At 42.9% G+C, this 18,597-nt stretch overlaps 1 protein-coding gene across 3 annotated transcripts in view; it reads left to right on the top strand.

The window, feature by feature from the left end:
• LOC117398547 (pyruvate carboxylase, mitochondrial) overlaps positions 1–18,597 on the top strand; it is a 254,983-nt gene that overhangs the window by 108,725 nt on the left and 127,661 nt on the right. For all 3 annotated transcript variants that reach the window (XR_009320006.1, XM_059015665.1, XM_059015664.1), the window contains exons 11-16: positions 8,237–8,381; positions 10,071–10,160; positions 11,589–11,810; positions 13,651–13,807; positions 14,564–14,804; positions 15,167–15,416. Coding sequence is in view for 2 of the 3 variants with exons in the window: in XM_059015665.1 (XP_058871648.1) it covers positions 8,237–8,381; positions 10,071–10,160; positions 11,589–11,810; positions 13,651–13,807; positions 14,564–14,804; positions 15,167–15,416 (1,105 nt within the window). In the remaining variant the exon portion in view is untranslated. The remainder of the gene's footprint in view (positions 1–8,236; positions 8,382–10,070; positions 10,161–11,588; positions 11,811–13,650; positions 13,808–14,563; positions 14,805–15,166; positions 15,417–18,597) is intronic.

Here is an 18,597-nt window from a genome sequence, read left to right as displayed (position 1 = left end):
TTTTCGCACTGCAGATCCACAGCAATGCCACCAGACCTATAGTGCCGGAGGACACAGATCTGGCGGCTCCGCTGCAGAGCCACAGGCGCCCTATCAGCCACAGGGGTCGCTGATGCGCGGCGCGGTGAGCCGTGGATTCCCCTGCCGACCTAAGCCCTCACTACCCGGGCAGCGCTCAGCCAATTGTGCGCCGCCCCCTAGGAACTCTCGGTCACGGTCAGCTGTGACATAGCCTGGATTCGAACCTGCGATCTCCAGGCTATAGGGCACATCCTGCGAGGAGCGCCTTTACTGGATGCGCCACTCGGGAGCCCCTCCCTGCAGTGATTGATAAAGCGACTCTGTTTTCTGTGTGTTTGAGCTTCATAGCCGGTGTGAGATTTCACTTCTCTGATCACATCCTGTCTAACCTGACCGTCCTCAAAACGGGACGCACTGAAATTAAGGATTGTTAAAGAAAAAAAAAAAAAAAAAAAATCTAATTGATTTAGAATGCATCAAATAAGACCCTTTTCAAAATTCAGTTTTCATTCGCCAAAGAAATGTATTTGGTACTTAATGGGTTAATAGGAGAGAGAGGAGGTATGTAGCAGGAAATGATCCATGTTTTAACATTTGAGATTCGGGGTAAGCGAAGCGTCTTCTGTGTAATGAAATGGTCAGATTCACAGAGAATTATACACGGTCATAAATATCTAGAACGGAGCAACCTGCATTATTCAGATGGGAGATCTGGAGGCTGCATTTATTAATCTACAGGGGTTAATGTGTAAACAAAAAGCTACTGGATCTTCCAGTTAAGGAAGAGGGATAGCATTTTCCCCAGACCTAATGTACTGGCCTTGATTTACAGCCGCTCCCAGATATGCCCCAAGTTCAAATGCTTGCTGGTATCCTGCCAGCCTAGCCTAGTTTTAACGCTGTTGGTGGGTAGGTGGTGATTAAATCTGATGTCCTCAAATCTGAAGGGAGAGTTGAGCTTCATTTTGGTTATGAATTCTGGTGGATTTTAACTGTTGTAACTCCAACAAAAAATATATTAATATAGATAAATGTTGCTACCCGGAAATCTTCCGTTTTTGTTTGAATATTGTTTGGTAGCGTCGTTATGATTTGAGTGTTCGCTGTTTTAATTACGCCTCGGCTTAATGGTTTTTAAATGGGCGCACCTGTCTGCTAATTAGAACTGATTTTTAATGGTAGAAGCCAAATATGCCTTTCCTGTTTTAGTCCCTTTTGCTGAAGGCAGCTAACTCACACCTGAGCTTGTTGCCTGCACACTGGGGCTAATCAAGCTTGTAGTAAAACCTGTCGTGGTTCACTGGAATAATACAAATTATGTATTTTTAAATGCTACAAGTAGAAGGACGCAAGGTTGAAATATTGCTCTCTTCAAATAAGTCATGCTATCTCGGCATGTGTGCTTGATCTCTCTCTCTCTCTCTCTCTCTCTCTCTCTCTCTCTCTCTCTCTCTCTCTCTCTCTCTCTCTCTCTCTCTCTCTTGCCTCACTCTCCTCTCCCTCTCGCTTCTCTCTTGCTCCTTCTCTCTCTCTCGCTTTCTTGCCTCACTCTCCTCTCCCTCTCGCTTCTCTCTTGCTCCTTCTCTCTCTCCTCTCCCTCTCGCTTCTCTCTTGCTCCTTCTCTCTCTCTCTCTCCTCTCTTGCTCCTTCTCTCTCTCTCTCTCTCTCTCTCCTCTCTTGCTCCTTCTCTCTCTTGCTCCTTCGCTCTCGCTCCGCTACAATCCCTCATTAATTACTCATTAGTTGTTCATTAGTAACAATAGTCCGGGCGGACGCTGTGCTATTAGGCGTTGAGGTGAACCTAAAAACAGCAACAGAGACTGGTTGGTTGGTGGTTTTTTTCTTGCCCTGGGTCAGGGGGCCATGACTACTTTTAATAAGCTCTAGGAATGGAGCCGCCTTTAAGATTTGATTTGGTTTCGAATCCGACAACGAGCGCGCAGAGCTGGCTCGGGGTTAAAAAAAAAACGCCACTAGATTTTGATTTGTGCATATAAATGAGGGACAGGGTGTGAAATATATGTTTGCACCTACAGATGAACGGTTTCCAGTGGTATTGGTTTATGAATGAATGTACAGTATGTGCTAGTTACCCCTTTTAAGGTACAAGGGACATGTGTGCCCACAAACGAAGCCGGCATTCTTGTTGCAGGGAGGTGCGCGAAACCTGGCTTTAAAATGTACTGACAGGTTGGTTCCGGTTATCCAAATAGTTTCCTCCTCGTGATGCTAGAGTCTCTCCGAATGCATTAAGAACAAACACTCCATTCCTGGTGCACCTTACGAGTCTTATTCCCTTCCCTGTGCTGTGATGTGGGCACGAGGGTCCTCGATCACGCTGTTAATGTTGATGACGTTTTGAACGCTGTGTATCTTTTCTTGGCTGTCCCAAAATAACTGAGAGAATGCAAATTTCACCGAGCAGTCTGCATAATACAAACAGGCTGACAGCAGAAATGTGATTCAGTTCAGTATCCGAGCGCTTCGGCAAGCTGCTGGCTATACTGAGCACAGCAGCGATGGGACGGGGGACGTGAAGCTATTATTATTATTATTATTATTATTATTATTACTATTATTATTATTATTATTATGTTTGTTTAGCAGACTGTGAAGCTGAACTGTGACAGTGATGCGGTCGGGACCTGATTTTTAGCAGAGGTCAGGTTCCTTCAGAATGAATAATGTTTTAACACTGTAGACTTGGCTTAGGTTCAAGATAATAGACAAAGATGTACATAAATGCAAAATGTGTTCCCCTTTTATGGTGATATTATTTACCTTTTAATTTATTTTTTTTAGCAAGAAAAGAGTAATGGAGAATTTACATCAAACTAAATGTAGAAAATGGATTTTAAATGTGTGTGTGCGCGCATGTATTTCGTCAGTGTAAGAGCCTCCCTTTTCTTTCTCTGCTCCACCAGCACAGAGGGAGGCTGTTCAGAGAGTAGAAGAGCTTCCCTTTCTCTTTCTCTGCTCCAAAAGCACAGAGCAGAGGGAGGCTATTAGAGTAGAGCCTCTCTCTTTCTCTTTGAATGTGAACGTTGGTAGTCTGATTCTGTAGTGAAAGCCTCATTTCCTCTGCTACCCCCCCCCCCCCCCCATTGAAACGCAAAACACGCAGAAACAGCTGTTTCTGTGCCATCAGCTGCCGTTTACATGAATGCAACAGGATGAGTGAACTCGGGTACTGCTAATGAGTGGCTTTGTCTCCTAACAGGTGGTGAAACAGTGTCATTTACAGCGCTGGCACGGAGAACACCGTGCAAATGGTTTGGAAATTCGACGCTGGTTACCAGTCAGGTCATTTTTAAAGAGCGATTTAACTTCATTGTTTAATAGATTTTAGATTTTGTATAGGCATTGCTGTGCAAAAGTCTGACATGTTTTTCTACTCCTGATGCATTTTGAGCATCAACAATTTACTCAAAGCCTCCACTAGTGTGTTCTACCATTATAACAACCTTGACTCGCATTTCATTGAGTGAAATCGCTCGCATCACTCGATTTTTCAAGGTGTGGTATCCGAAGCATAATCAACAAGCACAGAGAAACATCATCTGCAAGGACTGGAAGACCCAAAAAGCTGTAACAAGGATGAGCGACACTTGAAGATAAATATCCTTAAGGAATAGAAAGAAGACAAGAGTTGAATTGACAACGGAACTAGCAGAAGGCTCAGGTCTGTTTGATTATGCTTCGGATACCACACCTTGAAAATAGAGTGATGCGAGCTATTTCACTCAATGTGTTTCCTTCTTTATGCAAGTCAAGGTTGTTATAATAGTAGAAAACTCTAGTGGAGGCTTTGAGTAAATTGTTGATGCTCATAATGCATCAGAGTAGAAAAACATGTCAGACTTTTGCACAGCAGTGTGTATGCATGCATGCATACATACATGCTAATGATGTCAAAGTGATAATTCCTCTAGAGGAAAATATACTTGAACTTGGATTCATTCGACTCCAAGACCATCGCTTTCAATTCAAACACAAAACATCTCGTTTTCAATCACTCAACACCCACAGCACAGAAATGTTCATTAATGATCAACAAAATGAATACGTTAAATGATGTCAAGCTGGTACATTCGTATCTCAAATTGGAGAGGAACGGGAAATTCATACAAGGTAAAGGCGATCATCCAAACAGCCCTAGTTCTGTTCGAATCACTCTCCTTATAATGCGATTCAAGCAGTCACCAGGCTCAGCCGCCATGTGTTGCAATTGGAGGTAAATTTACGGACGGGTCATTTTTTATGAAAATCATAATCGTAGAACTTCACACGGCTTTTTGTAAAACTTTTGTAGAAAAGAGCATTGACCTTTTTACAGCAAGATGTTACTTTTTTTTTTTTCCATCTGTCGAGATTTAACAATGCAGCAGCTAATTGGCAAGTGAGAGGGGGAGGGATGGGGGTGGTAATCAAACTGATTCCAGCAAGACCTGGCTTGAAAAAAATGACATTCGTTTTCTGTCGGAGGCCAATTATTTTTATGTAACACCTTGCAGAGGTTGTTAGAGGTTACTAAAAAGACTTGTTACCTATCTCCTCTCTCTGTCTGTGACTTTTATAGTACTTGCAGGGTCAAAAAAGAAACTCTTCTTTCATTTAAATAACAATCTGTTTGCGCAGCAGCGCTAGCAATACATGGGTGTGTGGTTCATCGCTAGCAGCTGATGATGATTTTTATAATCAAGCCACAAAACAATGGAATTTAGCAGTAAAACTAAAAAAGATGGTTTTTCGATTTTCAATGTGTTTGCTGTTTTGCAAGGCAAAAGTAATACCAGTGCCAGGTTTCGTAGTGTGTGTAGGACGATGGAAGGATAGGGCTCTGTTAATGATGCCGTTCTCCTAGGGTGGCAAGTGACCTGACTTTTAATGTTCTGGCATCTGCATCCAACTGGCTCCATAGGCGATCAATTAAAAAGAAACAGCAAGAGATCTGGTTTAAACACAGCCAGCCATGCGTAGGAACAGACTGGAGCAACACAACCTGCTTCTCCCAGCCCAGAGTTTATAACTCTGTTATTTAAAGTTGCAGGATTTCCAATAACAGGTGGGGCGACTGGGCACAATTAAATTAGGCTTCTGCCTCTCTTTTTTTAAAGAGAGGGGAGGGGAAGAGGACGTGGTTTGTCGCAGATGCTAGACCGCTTTCCAATCGCTTGGGTTTATCATTCACAGGGGGTGAAATCTCGAGATGGAAATGACTCCTATTGCATAGCAGTTTTCCCCATTACAGATTTTACTAACAGCCTCATTTTCGCCACAGTGTAAAAGGCAACAGGCTCAGGTATATCCTTATTAATAGTAAAACCAGGAATGGGTCACACTGCAGTGCATTCTGGTGTGACCCTCTCCTCTCTCTGTATGCACAGATAGAAATGAGACTCCCACTGCATAGCAGGTTGATCCATCCCTGGTTTTGCTAGGAGTTTGACGCACCTGAGCTTGTTGCCTGTACACACTGGCTAAATCAAGCTTGCAGTAAGAAAACCTGGTATGCTATGCAGTAGGATTCTGTGTACATCCCTGTTCACTGCTGACCCAGAAAAATCCGTTCTCCTCCCCTCCCCTGTGACCCTGGGCACAGCCAGCCACGAGACACCATTGATCACAGCCTCGAGGGCGCTGTCCCACAGAGGCATTGATCCGTTACATTTCCGCCCAGCACGTGGCCTGTGTAAGAGACTGGCACTGCCACGAGAGAGCCAGAGGGGGCTGGGTGTTGATGGGAAAAGATTCCCCTATCGATTTTTTTTTTTGGTTTGTTTTTGAAAGCAGGATGCACAACCGCAAAGAGAGTCCTGGCCTGGTATGAACTGCAGGAGGCATCTCATGAGGGGAAAAAAGAGAGCCTGGGTTTGCATTAAAATGAAGGCATTGAAAGAGTCCCAGTGGAAACATGTGTCTGTGAATTTACACTGAAGATGCAGAGAGACTTCTAGTGGAAACCGTTTGTGAATTTACACTTTTTTCAGAAGTGAGAATTTTGACCGGGTTCCGGTGGGTGCATTTCACAGAAGTCGAAAAAAATATAGATTTAATTATAAAATCTCATTTATGTGTGTTTTGGTTTTGTTTTAAGCAAATTGAAGGGTTAACCTGTGTGGAGGAGAATGAATCTCGTCTCGGGATGGGTTGAAATGAAGAGTGTTGCGTTCGACACAAAAAGTCAAGGGTCTGCTGCTAATTTTAAAATACTGCATGCAGAGACTTGCCAAGCATGGCATATTAATTTGTAAAGTCTGCTCAGCCTAGTGTGAAACTCTCCCCAGATGAAGTTGGTTTAGAATAAGGCAGCGATACAGGATCTATGCACTGCCATTGAGAGACTGGCCTATGATTGAAATGCACAGAAATCCTTTTTTTTTTTTTTTTTTTTTTGGTCAAAGTCAGGGATGAAACTAAGACTCCTATTGCACAGCAGTTTCATCCATTCCAGGTTTTACTACTATGAGCTTGATTTTAGCCCCCAGTGTGCAGGTAACAAGCTCAGGTGTGTCTTAAACTCCCAGTAAAACCAGGAGTGGATCAATCTGCTCTGCAGCGGGAGTCTGATTTTTTCCATCCCTGTGATTTTTTGGTAACTCCTCGCCCTTTTAACATTTACCATTCAGAGTGAATAAAGAAACAGCTGCTTAGGTTTGTGATGATCGCTGCTTTTCTTTAAACTCTGGAGACTAGCGATCCACACAAACCCAAGCAGCTGTTTCTTCACTCTGAATGGTGAATAAGCCTGACCAACACTCTCCTGCGGAGAGCTCGATTTTCAGCTGTGTACAGTCTGTGCCGGAAGAATACCGTTAACGGGAGAGAGAGGTGGAGACAGGGAGAGAGAGACACAGTGTAATACATTATTAAAGCAAATCGCACAGGCTTTGCCCCATGCAAGAGAAACAGACCTTTCAGATTGTTTACAAGGATTTTGCTGCCAGCAAGATTTTTATCCATACATCTGTTCGTGTTTTTTTTTTGTGCAACAGTGTTATTGAAACTAGAAGAGGCAGAGTCAAGCAGACCAGCGTTTGGGCTCTAATGCCTCGACTGTAGTTTTTATAGCCCTGAATCGGCTTTTGAAGTTCTTCTGTAATACGACAAAGGTTTGTCAAATTGCAATGTTTGTTCCTTTTGGGTACTGCCAATCCTGTCTAACTGACACAGGGTCGACGGATCCTTTTTAGAAGCAAACCTGTGACCACCAAAATTGGTCTCCCAAAGCTTTTTTCTTTTTTTTCTTTTTAAATTCAAAGCTGTATTTATGGGAGAGGGAAGCGAGCCTCGCTTCGGAGGAGCGTTCAGCTCGTAAAAATGAAATTCGCTTCTCGTCCAGGCGAGACCATCATTATCAGGCTAATATCCCCAATTCCCTCGGCGGGGAATGCAGACTTGCAACATCAGCATTCTGTGCAAAAACTGTTAACGTCACATTTTATTTCTGCTGTCGTGGAGAGCGCTCATCCGAGCATTCCCCTAGGAGGGGCGGTGAGCAACAAGTCAGGAGTTAGGGAGCCCTTCTAAAAGTTTCCCTGTTTTAAAATAAGCATAGTAAATTGTAGTAAAGCACAGAGGTCTGGTAAAGCATAGGGAAGCATTGTAAAGCACAGAGAGGTGTGGTAAAGCATAGGGAAGCATTGTAAAGCACAGAGAGGTCTGGTAAAGCATAGGGAAGCATTGTAAAGCACAGAGAGGTCTGGTAAAGCATAGGGAAGCATTGTAAAGCACAGAGAGGTCTGGTAAAGCACAGGGAAGCAATGTAAAGCACAGAGAGGTCTGGTAAAGCATAGGGAAGCATTGTAAAGCAAGGTGCTGCATATTATAAAGCAAACCATGGAATACTAACTCTTAGAAAAGTTTCCCATAGTAAAAGCACAGCAAAGTATAATCAAGCACAGTGAAAGCATGCTAAAGCAGAGATATGGTAAAGCGTATTAAAAAGCATGGCAAACCAGGGTAAGCTGTGATCAAACTGCAAAAATACCATCAAACTGCAAAAATACCATCAAACTGTCTTTTTTTTATAAGGGAGTCCATGTATTTTAACTTATGTTTTGCAAACTAAAACTGAATTCTTAGCAATAAACAGAACTGGTTGGATTCTTTTCTTTCTTTCTTTCTTTCTTTCTTTCTTTCTTTCTTATCAGATATGCTACAGCTCTCCGTATTGTGCATCGATTACATTGAATCTCTCTCTCGCTATCTGCAGACGAACATTCCCTTCCTCCAGAACGTCCTCAGCAATGACCAGTTCCTGCACGACACAGTGGACACCCAATTCATTGATGAGAACCCGGACCTGTTCAACCTGAAACCGGTTCAGAACCGGGCCCAGAAGCTGCTCCACTACCTGGGTATGTGTGCCATTTAATCTGGGTCAAAGTTCTCTTCTGAACTCGACCTCTGCTTCCATTTACATCCTGTTCCCTCCCGTCTTGGGAAGAGATTTTTTTAACCTGTCCTCATAGCTCTGGGATCAGCCTAGTTTCCCTTTCTCCATCCTGCTCGTGTGGAATGGTCTACCAGAACCAAGCCTTCATCCTTAAGTCACAGTCCAAGATCCAACTAATGCATTACAACCTGATTTATACAGGACTTGACATTTCTATGGTGTTAGAAGCTATGTTGCTTTAGGCGTTGTGTTAATTAGTTCACGTTATACTACATTACCCTGGAGTCACGCTTGGGTGGATGTTGAAGGATTGCCATAAAAAGCATGTCTTGACAATTTTAAGGGTCGTTGCTGTGAATGGACATGCTCAATGTAGGGATGGAAATAGGAATCCCATTGCATAGCAGTTTGATCCATTCCTGGTTTTACTAATCAAATGACACAACTGAGCTTGATGCCTATACACCGTGGCTGATCGAGCTGGTAGTAAAACCTGGAATGGATGAAACTGCTATGCAACAGGAGTCTTGTTTCCATCCCTGTGTGAAGTCAATTTCATTATTAAGGATGCCCCCTCTATTTGGAATTAGTCTGCATTCCCAAATGTATTAAACTGACCCCTAAGGATGCATGTGTCCTGCAAACAAAAAATGACGCTAACTTATTTTTGCAATGAGGTTCATGAATCCAGGGTTTAAAATGTACTGACAGGTCGGTTCCGGTCGTCCAGATGGTCAGTTTCCTCCTCGTGATACTCGAGTCGCTCTCAAATGCGTTTAAGAAGAAACCGTTTTGAACAAGCGCTCGATTTTCCTGGTGTACCTTCAGGGGTTGCAGTAATCTACTCCATAAGCATTTTACAGCACTGGGGAGTCCCAGCTGCAGTGAATCAACGGTTTTAATGGTAATCCCAGGATAGCCACTGATAGCAGGTTTAATGCAATGAAAGGTGATTTCCCCTGTGCTGTAAAGTGCTCTGAGAATGTGATTATACTCAGCCTGGAGGTATTGATGACTCCATAACACGCAGTTCCTGTTCTGCAGGTAGGTATCAAGACAGACCGTGCAGGCGTCACTACTTCCACCCTCGGTGTAACTTTACCATCACAGATCCCTGCAAACGGCCGTTCGTTATGAAGCCTGCAAAGAGTCTGAGAGCCTCCCTATCTCTCTCTGTGCTTCACCAGCACAGAGGGAGGCTGTTCAGAGAGTAGAAGAGCCTCCCTTTCTCTGCTCCACCAGCACAGAGCAGGGGGAGGCTGTTCAGAGAGTATCAGAGCCTCCCTTTCTCTCTCTGCTCCACCAACACAGAGGGAGGCTCTTCAGAGAGTAGAAGAGCCTTCCTTTCTCTGCTCCACCAGCACAGAGCAGGGGGAGGCTCTTCAGAGAGTATAAGAGCCTCTCTTTCTCTGCTCCACCAGCACAGAGCAGGGGGAGGCTCTTCAGAGAGTATAAGTCTCTTTCTCTGATCAGTCTTTTTTGCCTTCACACTGTGGGGAATGCACAACCACATTACAGAAAGTCTTGTTCTGTTGGCAAGATACCTACAAGGGATCACGGCGCTGGATGTGGGTGACTTGGAGCTGAACTGCACACGAGAGAGTTTGTGTTTTTTAGTCTCTCTCCCTAACAGACTGTTTTCTCTTTCCAGGTCACGTGATGGTGAATGGGCCCACCACCCCCATTCCGGTCAAGGCAAAAGCATCCAGTGTTGACCCAGTGGTTCCTTTGAACCCCTTGGGTGAGTAGAGATGGGAATCGGGACAAGTTAACACTTTTTTTTTTTTGTTTTGTTTTAAGTGCTTGCTTGTCAAATGTACTAGACTTTATTGTGATGCGTTGGTGTGATTTTTTTTTTTCTTTTTTAACCTGTATCATTTACTTTTAAAAGTGTCACACACATTTTCCTAGATTTAATGATCAATTCAAATACATGGTGGTGCAGAAACGCTTTATAATTTGATTTTTTTTTTTTTAATGACTCGTGTTAATTACTTCTAATTAATTGCACTGGACTTCCAGTAAGTGTCAGTTATTTAATAGCACGGACTACATCTTGCATTAGGGATTTTTCTGCAGTGGCTTTGCTTCTCCACTGAAGCAGCTCCTGGTAAGAGATTAATGTAACCACTTGCGCACCAACCCTGAAATGTATTCTTGCACCGAGACATGGAAGCATTCTCCCGAAGGCTCGATAATCACCACTAAATTAGATCCGGAGGAAGAAAAAAAAAAACCTTCCTGATGCACGCCTCGGGGGCACCCTGTACACTCCACGATTTTAATTCAGTTTAAAATGAAGTGTGTTGGGCCGCTAGTGTATTTTAGCTAATCCTGGTGTTAAAGCTTCTGCATTTTTAAAGAAGTGAAAAGTACGTTGAAGTGTTAGGCGATGGATCAGGGGAAACAGTTCAGGGATCCGCTTCAGCATCCCTCCACCCCGTCCCACTCTCTCCCAGAGCCACAGTTGGATTGGGAGGCTGGTAATGATGTGTTTGGGGAACGTGAGCTGCATTCAGTCGATCTGCATTTATCTTGATTGTAGTGAAACAAAGGTTTGGGAAGCAATGGAAAATTTTGCAACTAAATGTGTTTTTTTTTTTTTTTTTTTGTTTTGTTTTTTTTGTTCCTTTCGCACATTTAAATATGCATGCAATTTTTACTGCATTTAATCCAGTACTTTAGATTACTGTTATCTGTCAAGTGTCATTTAATCTGTAGTATTTTGTATTTAATCATATCCTGATGTAACTATCACTGACACTTATCTGCTGTATTATTGAATTGTATTTTGTCACACTTGTACTTGCTAGAACCAAAGTCATGGTATTTATCTTGCTCTTAACTATATTATTACTGTGATTCTTGAAATGTATTTTTGTTTACGACTAAGTCGCCCTGGATAAGGGCGTCTGCTAAGAAATTAATAATAATGCAATCTTAATACAAACATATTGCCAGATACATAACTAACATTCACACTGCATGTCTAAACCCACAACACACATCTTCAGTGAGAATTATCACCCAATAGAAACAGTAAGATAACAAACGTTACATTTAATTGTCACTGTGTAAGCCGACAGTAATAGAGAGAACATTTATTTTTGTAATGTATAAATGGTCCCTGCATTTTAATTTATTTTTCCTGTGCTTGTGTCCCGGGCAGGAGACCCCCCGAAGGGCTTGCGGGACGTTCTCCTCAGGGAAGGTCCGGAAGGGTTTGCCCGGGCCGTGCGGAGGAACAAGGGGCTGCTGTTGATGGACACCACTTTCCGGGACGCCCACCAGTCCCTGCTGGCCACCCGCGTACGAACCCACGACCTGAAGCCTATTGCACCCTTTGTCTCGCACAACTTCAGCAATCTGTTCAGCATGGAGAACTGGGGAGGTAGGGTATCCCTAACTCCATGCAGCCCTCCTCTCTGCAGGTTTGCTCACAGAGTGGAGTTCATTAAGCACCATGTTACTGGATCCTCAGCTAATGTGTTATTGCAGTACTACGTCATTGTAGATATTGTGATCCTAACTTGTTGCATCCTATTTCATATTGCATTACATTAGTATGATTCGCACTTACTGGAAACTATGCTGTATTTAAATATGAATCTTGCATTGTAACCCTGCGCTGCCCTGTAACACCTGTGTGAGTCGCCTGGGATAAAGGTGCCTGCAAAATTAACAAATAGAAATATTATACAGCTATGGCCAAGTTTTGCATCACCTTTTAGGATTGAGACATTGAATTAAAACTATATATGAACATATTTTAGATCTTTTAACATCGTGTACTCAAACTACAAAATGAGATTGCAAAAAAGTCTGCCGGAAGCCTTAATAGTACAGTAGTATTTTTCATGTTCGATCTTTATAAAATGACACTGACAAGACACAGAACCCTGATCCACAAGCAGAACTGGAAGCATGTCTGGGAGCCGCTGTAAATCAAGGGCAGTGCGTTGGGTCTGGAAACAAATGCTGTCCCTCTTCCTTAAGAGCTGGTACCTTTTTTTTGTTACAATTTAATTCCCGAGCTCATTGATTTTGCGTAACTTTATAGAGAAAGTTGGTAATGTATATAGGAATCTATATTGTGTAAGATATGCATTGTGTTCTATGCTAGCGTCCGCACAGTTTCCATGCAGACAGGCCTGGCTGTTTCTAAATGCATTTAAAAAATAAATAGTCAGTACAGTGAAATCTGTCGTTTTTTTTTTTTTTTCCAACCTCAGGAAATGTTATTTTAAACCCTCTATTATTCACTGCTGCAAGCGAAGTACATAAAGGAAATAAGAAAATGTTAAAATGTTTTTTTAAAAAATCAAGGCAACATGCTTCAAGATAATGGACCTCTGATAAATGTGCTTTGCTTTATTTATTTATTATTTTATAAAGGGAGCAGTGAAATAAACAAGAATGAAATGCTGGGCCCTTGGCGTTTTTGGATGGGAATTGTTTGACACATTTGCACGGAGAGCTCTGGTGTTCTGAAATAGATTTGCAGTGAGGGAGAGGGGCAAGCGAAGCCTGTTTCTAAAGCCCAGCAAGCTGCTGTGAATTGACGCAGGTACCCGGACCAGCACAGGGGCTCATGGTTTCTGGCAGGAAGGCGTCTACACAAATCCGATAGACAGCGGCTCAGATTAGAGATTAGTGCCGTCTGGGATGAAAAACTGATTTACATGTAGAATGTGTGATTTTGAGTTTAACTGCACCTGCTGATCTAGAATTGAAACCTGTACAGATTTAATTCTCTCTCTCTCTTTCTCTCTCCTCCCTTCCTCTTTCCCATCCTATTCTGTTCTATCCTTTTCCCTCCCTTCTGCTTTCCTCTTCAATTCTCTTGTTCTCTCCTCTTCCCTCCCTTTCTTTCTTCCTCTCTCCTTGCTCTTTCTCTATCCTCTTTCCCCTCTATCCTCTGCTCTCTCTGTCATCTTCCCTCCCTTCCTCTTCCCCTCCTATTGTCTTTCTCTATCCTCTTTCCCCTCTCCTCTCTACCCTCTCTCTCCTCTAACCTCTTCTCTTTCTGTCCTCTTCCCTCCCTCCCTCCCTTCCTTTTCCCCTATTCTGTCTCTCTCCATCTCTCTCTGTCCTCTTCCCTCCCTTCCCTTCCCCTCCTATTCTGTTTCTCTCCATCTCTCTCATTCTGTTCTCTTCCCTCCCTTCCCTTTCCCCTCCTATTCTGTCTCTCTATTCTTTCCCCTCCTCCATCCTCCCCTCTCTCTCTCCAGGCGCTACCTTCGACGTGTCGATGCGCTTCCTGTACGAGTGCCCGTGGCGGCGTCTGCAGGAGCTGCGCTGCCTCGTTCCCAACGTCCCGTTCCAGATGCTGCTGCGGGGCGCCAACGCAGTGGGGTACACCAACTACCCCGACAACGCCGTCTTCAAGTGAGAGCCCAGGGGTCATCCTCCCCGCTTTTAATTAAACCCTCCGAGACGACAATCAGACGTCTGTCGGTGGTGCGATTCCTTTAAACCCAGCAGATGGGTTTGTGTTTTTTTTTTTTTTTTTTTTAAATACAGGGCAAATGCAATTGTCACAACAAAAGTAGTTAAATCCATGATTTTTATCCTTTTTGAAGCCAAGTGATTTGCTAGGGATCGTTATCTCGGTGGACCAAGTAGCTCATTTTAGCTCTAAAGTAGTGAAGTTACATGCGTAACTCATTTCAAAGAGTGGCTCCTATTGCCATATTCTCCACCTGTATCACAGTGTTTACTTTTGGGACCGGATCCTCACAACTTAATAGTCCGGACCGGGTTTTGAAATCCGTTCACGTCCCGAGATAGGCTAAGGGTGAACCTGCCTTGTTGTGATATGTAACCCATCAATAGCATACAGATTTTAAGTGCATGCTCTTATATAAAACTTCACAAGAATTTCAAACATATAGTACTGCCCAAAAATTGCGTTCAGGTCCTTTTTGGGTAGAACATTATGGAGGTTTGTTTGGTTGTGTTTTGTATTTTGTCTGACGCTAGTCTCTTGTCTCCAGTTCTTTGGGTAGAACATCATGGAGGTTTGTTTGTGTGTGTCGGACACTAGTCTCCGTTTGTTTTGTCTCCAGTTCAGTTCTTTGGGTAGAACATCGTGGTTTTTATTTAGTGTTTTGTCTGATGCTAGTCTCTCCTGTTTCGTCCCAGGTTCTGCGAGGTGGCGAAGGAGAATGGGATGGATATCTTCCGTGTGTTCGACTCTCTCAACTACCTACCCAACATGATCCTGGGCATGGAGGCAGCAGGCCAGGCTGGGGGGGTGGTAGAAGCTGCCATCTCCTACACGGGCGATGTGTCCGACCCCAGCCGCACCAAATACTCCCTCGACTACTACATCAAACTGGCCGAGGAGCTCGTGAAGGCTGGCACGCACATCCTCTGCATCAAAGTAAAGAACCAGCTCTCGTTGTTTTAAACTGCCGGGTTTGTGTGCCAGAGTTAGAAAACCTTCAGTCAAGTCTTGGATCTGTCGCGGTTTCGGATCAGTTGCGTGCGTTCGTTTTGTTCAGTATTGTTGCTCATTATTGGTGAGGAGGGGATGGAATGGGTGACCTAGTTGACCTAGACATTGTGGGCATCAATCAGCTGCTAGGAACCGCTCCAAGTGTTTCAGCAGCTTTCATTCGACTTCATGAAGCAAAATGAGTTTGTTCTATAGCGGGGGTGATGCAAAACTTTTGGCCAGAGCTGTAGATGTTCTCCTGATTTTTTTTTTTTTTTTTTCCTCTCCTCTTGCTCTCTCTCTCTTAGGACATGGCTGGGCTGCTGAAGCCCAACGCCTCTGCCCTGCTTATCAAAGCCCTGCGGGATCGTTTCCCGGACCTGCCCATCCACGTGCACACCCACGACACGGCTGGGGCGGGCGTGGCCTCCATGCTGGCGTGCGCGGAGGCTGGCGCAGACATCGTGGACGTGGCCGTGGACTCCATGTCGGGGATGACGTCACAGCCCAGCATGGGCGCCATCGTGGCCTGCACCAAGGGAACGGACCTGGACACGGGTAAGGACAGCTCTTTCTGGGAGTTTGCAAAATACCGTCAACAAAAAAATGAATCCATCAATCTCTTGTATTTTTTTTTTAAAGTAACGGGTTTTATTTTGGGGGTTTTAATTTGCTGAAACCTATTGGTTGAAGAGGCTTGACTACTGAATTACATTCCTGGTTTTGTATTTTGCTTCCGACAAGCTGCTGACCAAACGCGACAAATAACGGGGTTCAGTCGTACCCGACCGCTTCCCTGTTGGCATTGGATCCCAGTATCTCCGCCCCCCCTCAATCACAGCTCAGCTCAGCTGGTCAGAAACGACTCCTAAACCTGACAGTAGTGAAACCTGTTGTATATTTAATTTAGCTTTCAAGGTGTTCCAATGACTAAACCCATTCACTCACATACTCCAAAAGGTGAATGATATACGATTTGGTATTTCGTGAGACCCTGACAAACAAACGTTGAACCCGGAGCAAGCCTCATTTTATAACCCTGCTTTCACCAATCTGCTGTTGGAGTAATTCATGCACTTTTGATAACATTTGTTTTGTACTACTGGATATACAGCTGTGTGTGTTTTGTGTGTGTTTGTTCGTGCTCTTTTTTATATAGTGCTTGCTGGGTCAAAAGCGCCCCCACAAAACCTGCCTTACGAGGACACAGGCCAGGTCCCTGTAGTAATGTTTAAACTGAGATTTCAAACAGAACAATGCAGCAGTATTTCCTGCAGCCCCTGTAACCTTTCATTATTGTATTATTGTGTTGATCCCCCCCCCCCTCCCCTCCCCCAAGCCCCTCTGGACTTTTAAGATGAGATCAACAGTGTATGGGAGTCAATGCAAAGTCCTCAAACACAAAATGTGTGTGTTTTTAGTGTATGTACAAAGAAATCCTGATGCAAAAATCTGTCAACTGTCTCCATCTATATATAATCTCTTTTTTTATCAACTTCTTTCTTAAAGCACTTTTTTTGTATTCAGCCGATGTAGATGTAGTCCGAAACGTCCCGATAATTGATTTGTAATCAATTATTCTACCTTTTAAGTACCTGAAATATCCTTTTCTCTTTCTTTTTTTTCTTATTGATCATTTTGATACACAGCAGTTTTCCTTTTTCTCAAACTATATATATATATATATATATATATATATATATATATATATATATATATATATATATATATATATAATTAGCTCAAAGAGCCAGCTGCCCAACGTTTCGATATGTTGTACATATCTTTCTCAAGGGAGCCTATATAAAAAAAAAAATTCTTTGCAAATCTGCCATGCCTACAGTGGCCAGATTTGCTCAAACCCAGAAATAGAAACCGTAGAAAATGCTTGTCAGGTCGATCTGTATCCGAGATGATGAAGTTAGAAAAATGACAGGTGTTTTCAATTAGCAGCCGAAATCGAGTGCAGAACTCCAACCTCTAACCCCCTCAGACTGCTTTTCCGAAAGGAGAGGCGGTTGATCGTAGTCTCCTGTGCCTCCTCGCGTGGGTCGTTGGATGATTTGTTATTTATCCTGATGTGAATTAGAGGGTTTATTCTGGGCTGTGTGCATAAACGAGGTTTCTGCCTTTTCAGTCTCAAACCTCATTCAACCTTTCTGCAAGGAGTGAATTGCCGCATTGCCACCCCGCTCAGTAACAGTATTTATATGCAAAACATATGAAATTTGTTCAAGCCAAATCCCTTAACCAGACTCTTCCACTCCACGCATTTTTCATACTGAATCGTTTTAAAGTTTGCCCGGGGGTTTCTGTGTGTCTTAACGACTCTGTCTACACTGTAGTAGCTGCCTTGTGATATTTCTGTCTCGCTGTATCTACCGCTCTGGCTGGAGGTTTTGCGTCGCCTAGAATTTAGGATTGAGATATCATTTTAAAAAATAAATATATTAACATCATTTAGATTTTAAGATCATGTAATCAAAGAAACGCTGTCTACCGGAAGTCATAATAGTATAGTATTTCAAGATAGATTCTGAAAACACAATTTTTTTGTGAAGTATATGGGGGGGAAAACTACTAAGCGGTATATAATTTGATTATGTTAACATAATATTATTCAGCAGGTTTCTTTTTGACTTTTTTTGTGAGGTAATTTTGGTTCATTCTATAGGGTGTACTGCAAAACTTTTAGCCAGAGCTGTGAAGATTTTATAAATGTCAGAGACGCAAATAATGCAAGACTGCTTGATCAGTGAGGGAAGTTCAGATAAATCAAGGCAGGATTATTCAGCTGTTATCCGTGCTGCTGCTTGGAACAGTGACAACGAGGCTGAAGCTTCGGCTGCAGGGATTGGTCGAGGGGGCTGGCGAAGCATTGCTGGGGCTGAAGTCACACTTCACTTGAGGCAAGGCGGCCCTAATTAGAGCAGAGATGAGCGACTTCTAAAACCAATTGGCTAGCTTTTGGTGTCAAAATATTTAGTGTTTTTTAATGAAGCGTTAATTGGAGCTTTTTGTAAGGTCTCTGTTCTCATGCCAGACATTCGTTTTTAATTAGCTGTTTGAGGGTTGACAAGTGTGTGTGTGTCAGTGTCTCACTTTTAAGACACACGCAACAGACACATTAATATCACTTTTTAAATAAAACGCGCAAGATTAGAAGTTCGCTCATAATTAATTAGAGCTTGACGTTTTCTGGTTATTTTTGATCACATGACGTCCCATTTTTAAACTTTTACTCTGAGACTATTCTATTCTGTTTCCTAATTCAACTCCTGTTTAGGAAAAAGCTGTTCATTACAAAACAATGTCCCTTGCTTTTTACCTTCATATCTCGACCAGCCTGTTTCGCTTAATTTATTTCAGATGTGACAAATTGTGTTCATTGCTCATCGCAGATTTTGCCTAATTGCATTTCGTTCTTGCAGTCGCCTAGTTTTATCTTTGGGCTTTCTGTTATTTTCGCTCGATTTTAAGAGTTGTCCTGAAAGATTTATTTTCAGCATAAAATACCCAGTACAGAGTGTACACTGATAGCAAGTCCAGCATTTTTAAAATCTCCTTGATTTTGTAGCACACACAAAAATGATCCTAAATCCAGTTTGTAATTGTTTTCTATTAGGATGCAGAGATGGCTTAATGACCACTAACATTTAAAAGGAGGTAGAGATTTGGAAAAAAGAAAGTTCAAGCCTTAATTTATCAGTAAACTGCTGTTCAGAAATGACCGTCCAAA

The sequence above is a fragment of the Acipenser ruthenus genome, chromosome 51 (assembly GCF_902713425.1).
Source record: "Acipenser ruthenus chromosome 51, fAciRut3.2 maternal haplotype, whole genome shotgun sequence".
Taxonomy (NCBI): Eukaryota; Metazoa; Chordata; class Actinopteri; order Acipenseriformes; family Acipenseridae; genus Acipenser; species Acipenser ruthenus.
Note: the sequence above shows the minus strand (reverse complement) of the source record. Positions and strands in the feature narration are given on the sequence as shown.